Source organism: Schistocerca piceifrons, chromosome 2, assembly GCF_021461385.2.
Source record: "Schistocerca piceifrons isolate TAMUIC-IGC-003096 chromosome 2, iqSchPice1.1, whole genome shotgun sequence".
Classification (NCBI taxonomy): Eukaryota; Metazoa; Arthropoda; class Insecta; order Orthoptera; family Acrididae; genus Schistocerca; species Schistocerca piceifrons.
In genome coordinates this window covers 536,235,849-536,253,224 of record NC_060139.1, presented here as the reverse complement: position 1 = coordinate 536,253,224, position 17,376 = coordinate 536,235,849, and the positions used below count along the sequence as shown (strand labels likewise).

The 17,376-nt window shown below is 37.4% G+C and overlaps 1 protein-coding gene across 1 annotated transcript in view; it reads left to right on the top strand.

Moving 5' to 3' along the window:
- The window catches only part of LOC124777608 (probable tRNA N6-adenosine threonylcarbamoyltransferase, mitochondrial), a 100,010-nt gene extending 83,752 nt beyond the window's left edge, over positions 1-16,258 (top strand). The window contains exons 6-8 of the mRNA XM_047253069.1: positions 609-757; positions 2,393-2,595; positions 16,096-16,258. Of these exons, the coding sequence (XP_047109025.1) occupies positions 609-757; positions 2,393-2,595; positions 16,096-16,192 (449 nt within the window). The 3' untranslated portion in view covers positions 16,193-16,258. The remainder of the gene's footprint in view (positions 1-608; positions 758-2,392; positions 2,596-16,095) is intronic.
- Positions 16,259-17,376: the final 1,118 nt, after the last annotated feature.

Here is a 17,376-nt window from a genome sequence, read left to right as displayed (position 1 = left end):
CTAGAATGAGACATTTTTATCATATTATAGGTTACGAAGCAGGTCTGGACTACACCAAGAATATTATGAACTGTGGTGAAGAAATTTGTGAAATGAGACAGCATTTGTTTCTTCACTTAGTGAAGCACCTACTCAGAATGATATTTTAAGGATAGTCTGGCATATTGCTACAAATCCCATGTAATTGATTGGCAAACATAGGTGATGAATGGTTGAAGGTGATTATGTTTAGCCATTTCCCTTTCTGTCCACTTACCAGTATGTGTAGTATGAAGATTATATTCCTGGCAACCACAGACAAGTGCAGTAGAGCTCCATCATTTCAAAGGAGAGAGAGAGTGTGTGTGTGTGTGTGTGTGTGTGTGTGTGTGTGTGTGTGTGTGTGTGTGGAGGGGGAGGGAGGGGCGGCACAGTTTTTTTTTTTTTTTGCATGAAATGGATATATGAATTCTGTTAATTCGGCTATGTGATTTCTTTTGAATTAACTCATACCAGTCCTCTTTTTATCTATCTTGTGTGTCAGGTATATGATGCTATTATAATTTTTTTGAACTCATCCCCTTTAGAATTATAAAATCATGCCATAATAGATGCATTCTTTTGTGTAGGTACTGAGGGGGATCAATTAATCCCATCTGTATTTGATTTGTGTGCCAGCTTTCAATTTGCAATTGCACTTCATCTCTGCAGAAGGGTGCAAAGAGCTATGGAATTTGTGGAGCAAAATGACTTGTTACCACTCAATAATCGAACCCTGGTAAGATAAATTCTAAGCTCTTCTTATATATTCTTTGCATTTCATTTATTGATCTGTTATAGAAAGTGTAAAAATTACCAATTTATAACCATGCTATCTCTGCCGTCTTTGTAGTACAGATTATTTGTTACTTAGTCTCTCTCTCTGTCATCTGTTTCTGGAGTTCTCGTAAATCTTCATGTTCAGATATTGTTAAACTGAATATTGCACTAGAATAATTTTGGACTGCTTTGTCAAATGAGCACTTAAAATGCAACTTCTAAAAACCATTTTGTTTGTAATGAGAAACAAGTCAGTGTTTTCCATTCATCTTGGACATCACATAAAACATCTGATGATTATTATTTATTTGAGATGAATACATCTGCACCACAAAAAACTAAATTGCAACTGTCTGGAAAAACAATGGAGAAAATGCCCATGATGACTCTTAGGAGAGACATCCAGTGTATGGAATTCTATCCTTTTCATTATTTACTCATCATGAAGAAGAGGCTAATGTATAACCACTTACAGTTAAATTCTCTATTTCTGTAATTACACAGTGTTCAGACAGCTGCAGCACAAATCTGTGCAAGTCTTAAAAACAAACAATAAGCTCATCTACCTTACGTATGAATCTCCTGATGTTCTGTTGAATTCAGTTAGGGTTATCTCTTAGTAATTTCATATCCAATTTGTAGCAGCTGTCTGTCACTGTAACTTCTTTTAAAACACTCTACCTCAAAACTGACAACAATCAAAATACGATGTCTCTCTGATATCAGTAGATGCATGGGTCCTGCTTTGTGCCCTGGGTATACAAAAATAATGTGGGAGATAGTGGATGGAAATTTCTCAAAAGGTTTAAAATTAAGTTATTCACTGTAAGAATAAATTTGTCAGGGATAATGTGAAGTGGATGATTAGAGCTAAAAGTATAAGCTAGTGTGATGTGAAGTGATGGTCTGTCTAAGCAGGGAAATAGTAGTATACAGTTTGTTAAGGAGGAAAAAGCAATTAAAAATTGTAGGTAGTGTATAATATCAGTATCGCTGTACTCCAAACATGATTGATTGTCTTTTTCCCCATCTCTTAAATGGTTCAAATGGCTCTGAGCACTATGGGACTTAACATCTGAGGTCATCAGTCCCCTAGAACTTAGAACTACTTAAACCTAACTAACCTAAGGACATCACACACATCCATGCCCGAGGCAGGATTTGAACCTGCGACCGTAGTGGTTGCGTGGTTCCAGACTGAAGTGCCTAGAACCACTCGGCCACACCAGCCGGCCCCCTCTCTTAAATATTTATGATTTTTTGTTCAGCCTTTTCCCTTGCTGTTGTTTGTAATGTCATAAGCACTCGTATTTATTTTGCTGATTGATGGGTAATAAGGGTGCTTTTCATTCTTCATTGTTTGCGACTAAGCAGTTAATTAACAAAATAAAAGTTCATTTCTGTGTGCTCTATTTGTTGATTGTTGATGTCATCTGAGTTCCCATATAAGATGAATATTTTCTATTGAAAAGCTTTTGGGTTTACAGATAAGTGCCAACATTGAAATTTCATCACTTTCTGTTGAATGATGCTACAGAATTCTTTCTTTTTCTGCTGGTGGACTTTCACGATGTTGTATGATCTATTGTTATAGGTTGTGTCTGGAGGTGTTGCTTGTAACAGATTCATAGCTAAAATGTTACAAGTGGTTTGCAATGAGAAGTCTTATCAACTAGCTATCCCCCCACCAAAGCTGTGTACAGACAATGGCATTATGATTGCATGGAATGGCATGGAACGGTGGCTCACTAATGCTGGCATTGTCAATGATCTGGACTCTGTCAATATTGAAGCAAAGTAAGCTGGACTTAATTAAATTATTTTTTTGTAAACAGTAGCATCATCTGTGATGTGCTCTGTTATTACATCAAATATTTATGCTGAGGTATTTAGCTGCTTTAGTTTGTAAGAAAGTTTTACAGCTCTGTTTATAAATAAAACTAGCTGTACCCAGACATGCAATGCTGGGTCTCAGTCTGGTTAAATGAAAAACAACATATTTTTCTAATATGTATGGGATTTTGGATATACACCCTAATCTCCTTCTTACCCATCTCTGCCCATCGCCTCCTCTTCCTCTCTCTGTCCATTGTCTCCCACCTCCCCACCCATCTCTCTCTATCTCTTGTCCCCTCTGTCTAGGCACCTCCTCCTTTCCACTCTGTATGTCCATTTCCTCCTACCCCTCTGTCCATTTCTCTGCCCCCTGGCTCCCATTGCCTTGCTTATTGTTGTCGCAAATTCAAACTCTGTAGCAGTATTTGAATCATAAGCTGGCAAGCCAGAAATACAACTTTTTTGTTTTCTGTGAAAACCATCTGTGAGGAAGAAATCAAAGCAACACATTCTTGTGTATACAATTTATGTTTAAAAAACATACATAATCAGAAAGAATATACATGGGAGAAGCAATTTGTCTAATAGTTTAAATGCCCCACTATTGTACTGTATTTAAAACTGCCTGTGATGAAGGAAACAAAATTGCACATTTTTACAGCAGAGAATTTTATTTCTTGCAGTCGGTTTTATTAGAAAACCTGTATATTGTTGTTCAAAAAATATGTAGCCTATGTCCATCTGATATTCAGTAGAGTATCTTTTAAAATTTTTATTAAATCTGCCAAGAACTTTTCAAAATGTATGCGGGGTGGTCCATTGATTGTGACCGGGCCAAATATCTCACATAATAAGTGTCAAACCAAAAAAACTACAAATAACGAAACTTGTCTAGCTTGAAGGGGGAAACCAGATGGCGCTATGGTTGGCCCACTAGATGGCACTGCCATACGTCAAACGGATATCAACTGCGGTTTTTAAATAGGAACCCCCATTTTTTATTACATATTCATGTAGTACATAAATAAATATCAATGTTTTAGTTGGACCACTTTTTTTGCTTTGTGATGGATGGCGCTGTAATAGTCACAAACATATGGCTCACAATTTTAGACGAACAGTTGGTAACAGGTAGGTTTTTTAAATTAAAATACAGAATGTAGATAAGTTTGAACATTAGCAGCTATGTTCAAAGTTTTATTTCGGTTGTTCCAATGTGATGCATGTACCTTTGTGAACTTATCATTTCTGAGAATGCATGCTGTTACTGTGTGATTACCTGTAAATACCACATTAATGCAATAAATGCTCAAAATGATGTCCGTCAACCTCAATGCATTTTGCAATACGTGTAACGACATTCCTCTCAACAGCGAGTAGTTCGCCTTCCGTAATGTTCGCACATGCATTGACAATGCTCTGATGCACGTTGTCAGGTGGATCATGATAGCAAATATCCTTCAACTTTCCCCACAGAAAGAAATCTGGAGACGTCAGATCCAGTGAATGTGCCGGCCAGGGTATGGTACTTCGATGACCAATCCACCTGTCATGAAATATGCTATTCAATACCGCTTCAACCGCACGTGAGCTATGTGCCAGACATCCATCATGTTGGAAGTACATCGCCATTCTGTCATGCAGTGAAACATCTTGTAGTAACATTGGTAGAACATTACGTAGGAAATCAGCATACATTGCACCATTTAGATTGCCATCGATAAAATGGGGGCTAATTATCCTTCCTCCCATAATTCCACACCATACATTAACCTGATATGATCACTGATGCTCCACTTGTTGCAGCCATCGTGGATTTTCCGTTGCCCAATAGTGCATATTATGGTGGTTTATGTTAACTCTGTTGGTGAATGATGCTTTGTCGCTAAATAGGATGCATGCAAAAAATCTGTCATCATCCCGTAATTTCTCTTGTGCCCAGTGGCAGAACTGTACACAATGTTCAAACTCATCGCCATGCAATTCCTGGTGCATAGAAATATGGTATGGGTGCAATCGTTGTTGATGTAGCATTCTCAACACCGATGTTTTTGAGATTCCCGATTCTCGCACAATTAGTATGCTACTGATGTGCGGATTAGCCGCGACAGCAGCTAAAACACCTACTTGGGCATCATCATTTGTTGCAGGTTGTGTTTGACATTTCACATGTGGCTGAACACTTCCTGTTTCCTTAAATAATGCAACTATCCGGTGAAAGCTCCTGACACTTGGATGATGTCGTCCAGGATACCGAGCGGCATACGTAGCACGTGCCCGTTGGGCATTTTGATCACAATAGCCATACATAAATACAATATTGACCTTTTCCGCAGTTGGTAAACGGTCCATTTTAACACGGGTAATGTATCATGAAGCAAATACCCTCCGCACTGGCGGAATGTTATGTGATACTATATACTTATACATTTGTGACTATTACAGCGCCATCTATCACGAAGCAAAAAAAGTGGTCCAACTAAAACATTCATATTTCCTTACGTACTACAAGAATATGTAATAAAAATGGGGGTTCCTATTTAAAAAAACGCAGTTGATATCTGTTTGACCTATGGCAGCGCCATCTAGTGGGCCAACCATAGCGCCATCTGGTTTCTCCCTTCAAGCTAGATGAGTTTCGTTCTTTGCAGTTTTTTGGTTTGATGCTTATTTCATGAAATATTTGGCCCGATCACAATCAATGGACCACCCTGTACATTTGTCCAAACATTTTTTAGAGTAATGTGACCCATGGACCTTGCTGTTGGTGGGGAGGCTTGCGTGCCTCAGTGATACAGATAACCGTACCGTAGATGCAACCACAACGGAGGGGTATCTGTTGAGAGGCCAGACCAACATGTAGTTCCTGAAGAGGGGCAGCAGCCTTTTCAGGAGTTGCAGGGGCAACAGTCTGGATGATTGACTGATCTGGCCTTGTAACACTAACCAAAACGGCCTTGCTGTGCTGGTACTGCGAACGGCTGAAAGCAAGGGGAAACTACAGCCGTAATTTTTCCCGAGGGCATGCAGCTTTACTGTATGGTTAAATGACGATGGCATCCTCTTGGGTAAAATATTCCGGAGGTAAAATAGTCCCCCATTCGGATCTCTGGTTGGGGACTACTCAAGAGGACGTCGTTATCAGGAGAAAGAAATTTGGCGTTCTACGAATCGGAGCATGGAATGTCAGATCTCTGAATCAGGCAGGTAGGTTAGAAAATTTAAAAGGGGAAATGGATAGGAAGTTAGATATAGTGGGAATCAGTGAAGTTCGGTGGCAGGAGGAACAAGACTTTTGGTCAGGCGAATACAGGGTTATAAATACAAAATCAAATAGGGGTAATGCAGGAGTAGGTTTAATAATGAATAAAAAAGTAGGAGTGCGGATAAGCTATTACAAACAGCATAGTGAACTCATTATTGGGGCCAAGATAGAGACGAAGCCCACGCCTACTACAGTAGTACAAGTACTGCAGATGAAGAAGAAATTGTAGAAATGTATGATGAAATAAAAGAAATTATTCAGATAGTGAAGGGAGACAAAAATTTAATAGTCATGGGTGACAGGAATTCGGTAGTAGGAAAAGGGAGAGAAGGAAACATAGTAGGTGAATGTGGATTGGGGGGAAGAAATGAAAGAGGAAGCCGCCTGGCAGAATTTTGCACAGAGCACAACTTAATCATAGCTAACAAACACCTGGTTCAAGAATCATAAAAGAAAGTTGTATACATGGAAGAACCCTGGAGATACTGACAGGTTTCAGATAGATTATATAATGGTAAGACAGAGATTTAGGAACCAGGTTTTGAATTGTAAGACATTTCCAGGTGCAGATGTGGACTCTGGCCACAATCTATTGGTCATGAACTGTAGATTAAAACTGAAGAAACTGCAAAAAGGTGGGAAATTGAGGAGATGGGACGTGGATGAACTGAAAGAACCAGAGGTTTTAGAGAGCTTCAGGGAGAGCATTACGGAACGATTGACTAGAATGGGGGAAAGAAATACGATAGAAGAAGAATGGGTAGCTTTGAGGAATGAAATAGTGAAGGCAGCAGTGGATCAAGTAGGTAAAAAGACGAGGGCTATTAGAAATCCTTGGGTAACAGAAGAGATACTGAATTTAATTGATGAAAGAAGAAAATACAAAAATGCGGTAAATGAAGCAGGCAAAAAGGAATACAAACGTCTCAAAAATGAGATTGACAGGAAGTGCAAAATGGCTAAGCAAGGATGGCTAGAGGAAAAATGTAAGGATGTAGAGGCTTATGTCACGAGGGGTAAGATAGATACTGCCTACAGGAAAATTAAAGAGATCTTTGGAAAAAAGAGAACCACTTGCATGAATATCAAGAGCTCAGATGGAAATGCAGTTCTAAGCAAAGAAGGGAAAGCAGAAAGGTGGAAGGAGTATATAGAGGGTCTATACAGGGGCGATGTTCTTGAGGACAATATTATGGAAACGGAAGAGGATGTAGATGAAGATGGAATGGGAGATATGATACTGCATGAAGAGTTTGACAGAGCACTGAAAGACCTAAGTCGAAACAAGGCCCAGGGAGTCGACAACATCTACATAAACAATTTTTAGAAAATAATGGAAGGCCTGAAAGTAACAACTCGCAATACTTTTGAGGTAGTGTATTGACAGGCACATAAACAAGACTAGAATGTCGCTAGCATTTAGACAGTCCTTCTTCAGAGATAACTGAATGAACAAACACATGCACCCATGCACGCACAGGTGCGCACCCCCCCCCCCCCCCCCCCCCCCCCCCCCCCGCCGCCCACTGCCCCCTGTCCCCCCACACCCACACAAAGCTACATTGTCCAGTTGTGAAGGTGTATTTGTGTTTATTTTCTCTATTAGCACTGAACATTGATTTATCTGTAAGCTACCAATGTTATCAGTCTTGTTTACTTGCCTGTAGGTGAAATAATGTCTCAACTATAGAGTGAGCTACTACTATTACTCTTTCCACTGTTTATATTTTACGAAGGGCTTCCCATTACTATTTACAGAAGTTTATCTTAATATGAATATATAGGAAAGCCCTGTCTGAGTGTAATGAAAATTTGGTAGCTTTCGAAAGAAATACTTTGACGAGTTACAGGACACACACACACACACACACACACACATCTGTCCACCAAAATTGCATGAAAATTAGCAAAGTTTTCATTCTCTTTTGTGTATGTCTCCTGACAACTCAACCCCTCTGCTGTTTGGTGTGGACTCTTTTACTCCTTAATTTTTACATCTATCTTATTACAGTCAACATTGTAATGAATAGGCTGCTCTCAGGCAGAGTGGTAGAGGACATATTTGTACATATAGTTTACAGGATAGTATTGCGTGCACATTTATTTTAGATTTGAAGCAAACTGCAACTTAAAGAATTGAGCTGTATTGTTGTAAAGCCATCTGGCATTTATGACCTATTTACAGCATTAATTTTAAGCAGCTCATCATATTGTTGCACACATGTGTAACTGTAAGAAAATATAATGCCATACCAATTTTTCTAATTTATCTTTATTGAACACATATTGCTGGAGCCATCATCTAATTTCACTAAACCACAATAAAGTAAAACAAATCTGAATTACATTCCTTCTACAATTACCAAAATGACACATAAATTTGCTCATAAATAATTGTTGTTATAAGACTAATGTGCCCTTTCTCACTAAGCTCACTGTTCAAAATTTAGATCCAGCATCTCTCTTAGACCAGCAGTTAATTCACTATTAGCTTTGCTTCTCCTAATTCATGGCATTTTATTATAACTGTTATTTTTTCATCTTACAGAATACAATCAAAATAATAAAAAATTGCCTGATATTTTGCATATGAGACAAATATAATTTTCAAGACACCAGCAGAAACAGCATATTGTTAGTATTACATTACCAGTAAGTACATACACTAAATTAACATCTTACATTTTGGTGGCACTTGAAATAAATAAAAGGACAAATATTAGTTTTTAATACAGATAAGTCTTGCTAAATAGCTCAGTTTGTGTTTCATTTGGAAAATCTTGTTTAAGGCTCAGTAAGGCCCAGTTCATGTAGCTACCCAACGATGATTCTAAAACAGTATTACAGCTGTTAGAATCATATGTTAATCATATGACAAATGCAATTAAATAGAAATCAAGTTGAAACTAATGAAAGCAACATAAGAAATGGAAAGTAATCTAACAAAAGCTAGACTGGCTCCCCAAGGAACAACTAAATGTTGAAAGCAGATGGAGACATCTGAAGAACAGAATCCAAAAGCAACTTCCAAATTTTAGGAAAAAGAAAAGCCATAACAAAATCTGGTCTAACATAAAATGCTGTAAAGGAGGAACTAATGAATTTGAGAAAGGAACAGTATTATGCTGAAGGAAATATGCAATAAAATTTGACAGGGAACACAGAGAACTGGGAAAGACAGCAAACTGTAAGATAAGAGGAAAGGGAACCCTATAGCAATTTGATAAGACGATCAGAGAATGATTTTAGGCATCACAGAACAGGCAGATGTATCAAAATATTTTAAAAAAATCTTTTGGAAAACTCACTAAAAAGGGAACAGTTTCCTAAGAATCAACATGAGAAAATGCAGACCAACAAGAATGACAGGCAAAACCATTGAAGATATACTTTTCACAAGTACTCATCTGTAATGATCATGTCTTCATTTAAATTTGAAGAATCTGATACAATTGATGTACAAATCACTACCCCATAAATACAACAGATAATGAAAAAATTAAAGAATAACAAAGCTTGTGGTGAAGACCACATATATGCTGAGCTATTAAAAATTGAGGACAGATAACTGGAACTGGGACTACAATCCTTAATGGAAACAATACTGATGACAGAAATCATACCTGAGGACTGGGATTTGGTAGTTGTGTGCACCATTTTTAAGGATACAGGGTATTTATAAATGGTGGAAAAATCGAAATTTTTATGACTTTATTAAATTCTATAGTCTTTCCTGTTCACATTGATATATACGTTATAGGGTTTCAAATGAAAAATGATCTGTATATACAAAATTTTAAAGTTACGGTCATGTATGCCGCCACGCCCCCTTTTTTTCTGTTACAGAAACCAGTATTATTTTGAAAAGAACTGTGAACTTTCTGTTCCCAGCAATTATATGTATGATACATTGTATATGTTGGTAACAGTGCAGGTTTCTAGTGTCTGTAAATTATTATCTTTGCTAGTATTTAATTTTGTTTTGCTGAAGCAGTTTGTTCATATGTTACTGAATGTTTGTTGCCCAAGTGCTACATATGTTTGTGGAAGTACATATCCTTAGTGTGAAATAACTACAAACTATGCCATGCATCAAGAAATTCAATAAAAGGAAATTCCGTAGTAACCAGTTCACAAACAAAGCAAGCCACACTGTTGAAAGTAACCTATGTATCAGTTCTTCAGGGATAAGCCCTACATGGCACGCATCCTGATGATTCAAATTTTTGTGTTAACAATGATGCTGTTTGTAGTGGATTTGTTGTTGTTGATGTGGGCATTTTATCTTCTTTGATAAAGGAAGTGGTGAAGTGTGAACAATGTGATGGTGTAGACTGTCTGGAAATAACTGAACAACGAAGTAGCAGGAAGGGTTTAGCATCAAAGTTAGTCATTCTGTGTGGATTCTGCAATAAATCTAGCTCAATAATGACTTCAAACATTGTGCATAATTCATATGATGTGAATCTGAAGTTAGTGTATGCAGTGCGTGCAATAGGAAAAGGAAAAAAGGCTGCTCAAATGTTTTGTGGTTTGATGGACCTTCCCTTCTCCTTCCAGTAGGTTCAGCAAGTACATAAAAAATACTTTTAGCTGCCTTGACAGTTGTGTCTCAAGCATCTATGAAGCGTTCAGTAGAAGAAACTGTAAATATTAGTGGAACCAGGGACATTGCTGTTGCCCTTGATGGGACATGGCAATGTCGAGGACATCGTTCCTTGAATGATGTTGTAAGTGCTGCTTCTCTGGAAAATGGAAAAGTTGTTGATGTTGAGTGTTTATCTAAGTACTGCCACACCTGTCATGGTAACACTGAAGGACATATTGAACATCAGTGTTCTAAAAATTATGATGGCTACAGTGGAGGTATGGAGTGTGATGGAGCTCTACAAACATTTCAGAGGTCGGTGCCCGTTTATAACGTTAGATATATGAAGTACCTAGGCAATGGATCTCTAAAGCTTTCAATAAAATTAATGAGTTCAATGTTTATGGTGATACCTTGGTAACAAAACTAGAGTGTTGTGGACATATGCAAAAGAGGATGGGTGCTACACTGAGGAAGCTACGAAGAGAAATGAAAGGAGAGTTGCTATCTGATGGAAAATCTCTGTCTGGCCGAGGCAGACAGACAGAAACTGAAATAGACCTTCTTCAGAGTTATTATGGACTGGCCATTAGACGAACTGCACCTCTGAATGATGTTACCACAGTGAGAAAAGCTGTATGGGCCACCTACTTTCATAAGTTGTCCACGGATGACCATCCTGTTCACAGACTTTGCCCTAAAGGAGCAGATTCTTGGTGTGGTTACCAAAAAGCAAAAGAAAGTAGTCAAATAATACAAGCATAAGCATTCTCTTCCTGAGCCTGTTATGAATGAAATAAAACCAATTTTTAGAGACCTGAGTGATCCTGTTTGCTTAGTAAATGTCTTCATGGTCGCACTCAGAATACAAATGAAAGTTTCAACCATTGTCTATGGGAATGATCACCCAAGACTAAGCACATTAGAAGTTGGTGTATTAGATGCAGTGATACGTTTCAACGATGGAGTGATAGGAAGGTCCTGAGAAATTTCGGCATAAAATGTGGCTCTGATATGGAAGATCAATTGCTTGTGTGTGACAGACAGTGGGAGCATGAAGCTGCAAGATTCGCTCTTCATGTTACCAAAGAACCAAGAGGTGCTAAAAGCAATGCGAAGAGGGAGCTTGAAGGTGAAGAAATGCTGCAGGATGAAGACTATGCTTGAGGAATGTTCTGAGGCACAGTTTAATTGGACTCATATCTTCATTTGCAGTTTCCTGCAAGTTATATTTTTCAGAATTCGGGTACAAATATTTCCTAAAGTTTATAAAGCATTGCCCTGATTTTTTTCTGTAGCTTGCAATAGTCCATACTTATGTAGTAGACCTAAGCTTTATTGCAGAATCAAAAAATTATAGAAAAAATAACATTTTTATTAGAAAAAATTATAAAAATAAAAATGTAAGAGGTGATATTTTTTTATCCTTGTAATATATATAACAGGTGGAATTAAACAGGTCTAGTACCTCAGCCATGATGTCACACATATCTGGTAAAAATTTGGTCTCCTTCAAATGTATAACTTTGGATTAAATGGTACCTCAATTTGAGGAAGCATTTTGGGAAAAAATTGCACCAATTTCTTTGCAATTTTTTAATAACCCTAAGAAAGTTCAAAAATATTCAGAATACTTCTAATTTGTTTAGTATGTGTGCTGCATTACCTGATACCAACAAAAAATCTGTAAAACGTATGTATTATAAACAGTGCCTGAAAGAAATAGGTGTTGATTTTTACATAATATTGAGCCAGAAAAGTACCTCGTATCCTTAAGAGAAGTGATTCCCATGTGTGCAATAACTACAGAAGAATTTCTGTACTTGTTATCATTTATAAAATTACCTCGATCTCTTGTGATTTCTCTTCCCTTTACAGCAGGACAATGGTTTCCAGTACTGCTATATTGTTACTATTGGACTAATTTCCACATGTCATATCCTTGAAGTTCTCTTTAAAGGCTCTTTTCAGTGCCACACAGAAAAGTGTATAGTTCTGGAAAAAAAGGTCTAAATCATGATGTTAAAAATCACTTTCATACATCAGAAAAATCACCACATTACCTATATTACAGAATGGCTATACCGCTCCATGGTTCATCGTTCACAGTCCTTTTTGCAGGTTGCCTATCTAATGACTTCCAGGGGCAACAAAAATTTGGTTTCCAATGTTTCATGTTATTATTGAGTGAATTAAAAATTTAAAATGCTGTCAGTATCTTCTCATTAAGAGCTGTAGTCTTATGTTAAAGGTTTAATGCAATAAGACAGATATTACAGTCAGAAACTGTGTGTATCTGTCTTGAAGCAATGTAACTCACCACTTGAAAATATCCAGATTATATTTATTAAGTATTTGAGAGCAAGAGCACTTAGTGACTTGCAACAAACTTTACACATAATTTCAAACCTTTATGAGGCTACTTCTCACTAACAGCCCTACAAAATGATGAAAGGAAAAATGTTTATTAATTACTACATTTTCACCATTTGCGGAGTAAAAATGCTGCATCAGGCTTGACATTTTAATTTATTACTTTTTTTATTGCTAATGCTATTTGCAACACATTTTGCAAACAAGCATTCATATACACCAGTGAATGTACCTGCAAAATTATAACATGGTGTGACAATGTAACTCACCACTCGAAAATATCCAGATTATATTTATTCAGTATTTGAGAACAAGAGCACTTAGTGACTTGCAAACAGATCGGGAGATATGATGTCATAAACATTGAGATGCATGAAAAACTAGATCTTGCTTAAAATGGAATTTCCGATTAACAGACTATACTCATCCAGCATTTGATAATTAGAGCACTTAACATCTTCCAATAAACTTTAAACATAATTTCAAACCTTTTCTAAATGTTTATCAGTTACATCCTTAGTGTCAAATATTTGACACATTTACTCATTTGTTAAGTAATCAGAAGTTTGAAGCTGTTTTATACATGGGAGGTTTATTTCTTAAAGAATTGCTATAACTTAGCATAAAACATACCTTGATACATTTTATCATTCTAGACATACACCTGTATGTAGCTTGTGCCTTATACTCTGGTGGAGGAAAGTGTAATCTTTAATGTCATTTAAAATGATGCCACAAAAATTATAATAATGATGAGGGGATGAAAAAAAAGATGTCTCACAGTACAAAAAGGAATTTATGTACATAAAAACTTCAGAATGGCACATACTATATGTCTGTGTCAACAAATGCAATTCAGCAGTGTAAAAATTTTGTATATCTACAAAGAAATTATGCAGCAAAAATGTATTTAGAAATAGGTTTTCTTGTTTTTTGAGGTAGATTGAATTCATACTACCAAGAATTTTATGCTTCTTTCAATGATAAAATTGTTTGTGGAGATGGAAGATAGTCAATTGTGTAGTGCCAGTCTAAAGATTTAAATGAAGTACAATGGCATAAAAGTCTGCATAGATGATACATATTGGGATGTATGTCAAAGTTCATTTAAGTTATGCTGCTCATAAAATATTTAGTGTCATGGTGTTATTTTGTACATTTTCTTACATATACAATGGTTTTTAGTAATGAGGAATTAACTGGCATTGTACCAATGTACAGAGAATGCTTAAAGAGCGGTAGGACTCATATAGGACTACTATCCTGGAACCAAAGAATTTCATATTCATTTGAAAAAAATGGTTATATTGCTAGAATATTATGAAAAGGATACAGTGCTACTCACTATAAAGAATATATGTTGAGTTACAGACAGGCACAACAAAAAGACTGTTACATAAAGCTTTCTGCCAAAGCCTTCTTCAGGAAATAAAAACGCACACACATCCACACAGGCAAGCACACTTCATGCACACGTGGCCACTATACCCAGCATCTCTGGCCAGAACACAGCTAACCTGTTGAACAGGAGTATCATTCTGGAGAGGGATGGGGAGGGGTTGGGTGGTAGCAGGTATGGGTGGGCAGAAGAAAAATCAGCACTGCCTGGTGGATTGCCCAGAGACTAGAGATGACAGGACAGGTCACCAGGTGCAATGTCATGAGGCTGTTGGGGGAGTGAGGAGAGGGAAAACATAGGTAGTAGAAAGGAGAGGAACAGAGATGGGGCAAAGACCAGTAGATGTGCTGGCAGAGAGCAATACACAGTGAGACTGAGGGGATGTGAATTTTGAGGTGACAGGACAGAGGAGGTGGAAACAGTTGGGTGGAAGGTGTAAGGACAGTTTTTTTAGGTTGAGGCCGGAATGATTTCAGTAGTGGAAAATGTGTTGTAAGGATAACTCTCATCTGTGCAGTACAGATGGAGGGAGGATACAGATAACCTTGATTGTGAAACAGCCATTGAAATCAAACATGTTCCGTTAAGCTGTATGTTGTGACACTTGCCATTCATCCAGCTGGACAGCTAGTTGGTAGTCATAGCAATATAAAAAGCTGAGCAGTGATTGCAGCTGAGCTGGTAGCCACATTGTGTGCTTCTCTCTGCCAGAGCACCCACCGGTCTTTTCCCCTTCTCTGTTACTCTCCTTTCTGCTCACCGCATTTTTCCCCCTTTCCCTCCCACAAAATCTCCCGATGCTGTGCCTGGCAGTCCTGTCCTGCCACCTCTGCATGCTCCACCAGGCAGAACTGATTCCTCTTCCCCCATCTGTGCCCATCTATCCCTCCCCAATCCCCACCCCATTCCAGATTTCTGGTCCCTTTCAATGTGCTTAGTTGCATTCTGGTTGGAGTGGCTGGAGATACCAGTCAAGTGTATGAGAGGTATGCGTACTTGTGTGAACTTGAGTGGGGTTTTCTTTTTTGAAGAAGGCTTTGGCCAAAATTTACATGTAACAGTCTTTTTGTAGTGCCTTTCTACAATTCAGCATGTCATCCTTATGGTGAGCAGCAATCTATCTGTTTTATAATATTGTTGATATTCCAACTTGGACTTTCCAAAGTTACATATCTGTATCTTCAAAGTGAGCATACATTGTCAGTATCAAAATTGAAGTAAATTGCTCACAGTATATGTGGGATTTGAGAAAGCAATGATACCAAGAGACCACAAAGGACCATTTTTGAAATTTCCTTTTTCACTATTCAACCAGAGCAGTTATGGGGTTCTGATGGAAATGGTGCAGGACTTCTGTCTGTGCAAAAACGGCTCCGTGACCAGTACTACTTCGTGCCCTTCTTCAGTCGTAAATTGAGCGAGGTCTTCACATTTAAGTTTAATATAAGGTTCTGAATTCAAAGCAGTGGCAGAGTCCCATATGAGTGACTCTGTGAGATGTGATGTTGCCATTTCTGAGTTGAGTTTTTACCAGCTGGTAGGTTGACAAATAGACTCATTGACTGAAGACCTTAGAACTTAAGTTCCTTTGTGTACCTTTTTCTGAAACATAGGTCAATATCACAACATGATGACAGTCATATATCCAGAAAAATTATACTGAAAATAATGGCTACAGAAGTGTATGTGCACATACTTTGTATTTGCTTCCTGAGAAGTGTTATATTCTGTGCATGAGTCTCACATGCACAGAATTTTGGTAGTAAAACGAGTTGAGTATATATTTTGTTCCAGTCTGTATTTATAGAACATTAACACAAAAAAACCTTGTTCCAGGTGTCCATTAGGCAAGGACATCAGAGATGCAGTTGCAGAAGCCAGTATAAAATGCAAGTGGATTAAACGCAAAGTTTTCATTGCAGCAATTCAATGATGTTTGTTTTTCTGAGATGCCGTTGTAAATAAAAGTGTCAGTGATAATAAATTTTTTATTGTTTTATGTATTTTATTTATTTGTGAATTATAAAGTAATTTAATCCAATTGGTACTTAAGTTCTTTTTTCTTACTGTTATTAATAGCTTTATTTGCTGCTAGAGTGGTATACTAATGAGTCTTGATTTTTTGCTTTTCAATTAATGTTTTACAGTGCAATAAGGAAGGCAAGTAAGGTTACATATCTGTACAGCACACTAATAGATGTAATACTCGAATGTGGGAGTATATATGTATTCTGCATTGACTGTAACCTAGGTATGTTTCATTCATCATTTTTGAGAAGTCAAGGAATTTTTTGAACGTTGTAAATTAATGCTTGTGACCTGAGTGGGCTATTGTATTGTGAACTGAAATAGTTACCAAATTATCTTTTTAACGAGCTTGACCAATACTACGTGTGCACAGGTTAGGTGGGCTTGATCTTGGCATACTCCCATCCCATCACTCATACAAAATGAAATCAATTTGGCCTTTCTTCATATGGGATGCTGTCATTTAACCAAGGCTTCCTTTTGTTTCACAAAAAGCCAGCATTGTTAAATATATTGGGTGTCATTATAACAGAGCACTGTATTTTAACCAAATGTTGTTTGTGTGCTAATAAGAGGGAATTAAATGGTGCAGCTGGAGATAAGCCCGTATTTTAAACAACAACTGAACAATTGAACTAATGTAGCATAGGTTTTAAAATTTTGTGAGGAATAGTCTTATCCTACATTGGGAATGTTTTGTTGAATATTGGTATGAGGCTAAAATAATGTAAAGAGTCTATGGATTTTTGTGATAAGGCTATACATTTAATGTTGTGCATTTTGAGATAGATATCACAAACCCATTTAGAGCAAATGGAAAAATCCATGATTGCTGTGCCACGAGATTACTACAAAAGCATTGAGTTGGTTGACCTGCCATATCTTTCTGGGATTGTGTTAACAAAAAGGCTCTCCATATTCGCACAAGTGACACTGTAGTAAACATAGACACAGGGTACAATGTTATCAAGGCATGGGACCTAGTGTGGTCTGTGGTGAAAATGTGGACTGAAGAGGATGACTCAACAGGAAGACTAGATGACCATTACTTTATACTTCAGATTCCAGAGACTATTGGTGGGCTTTTTC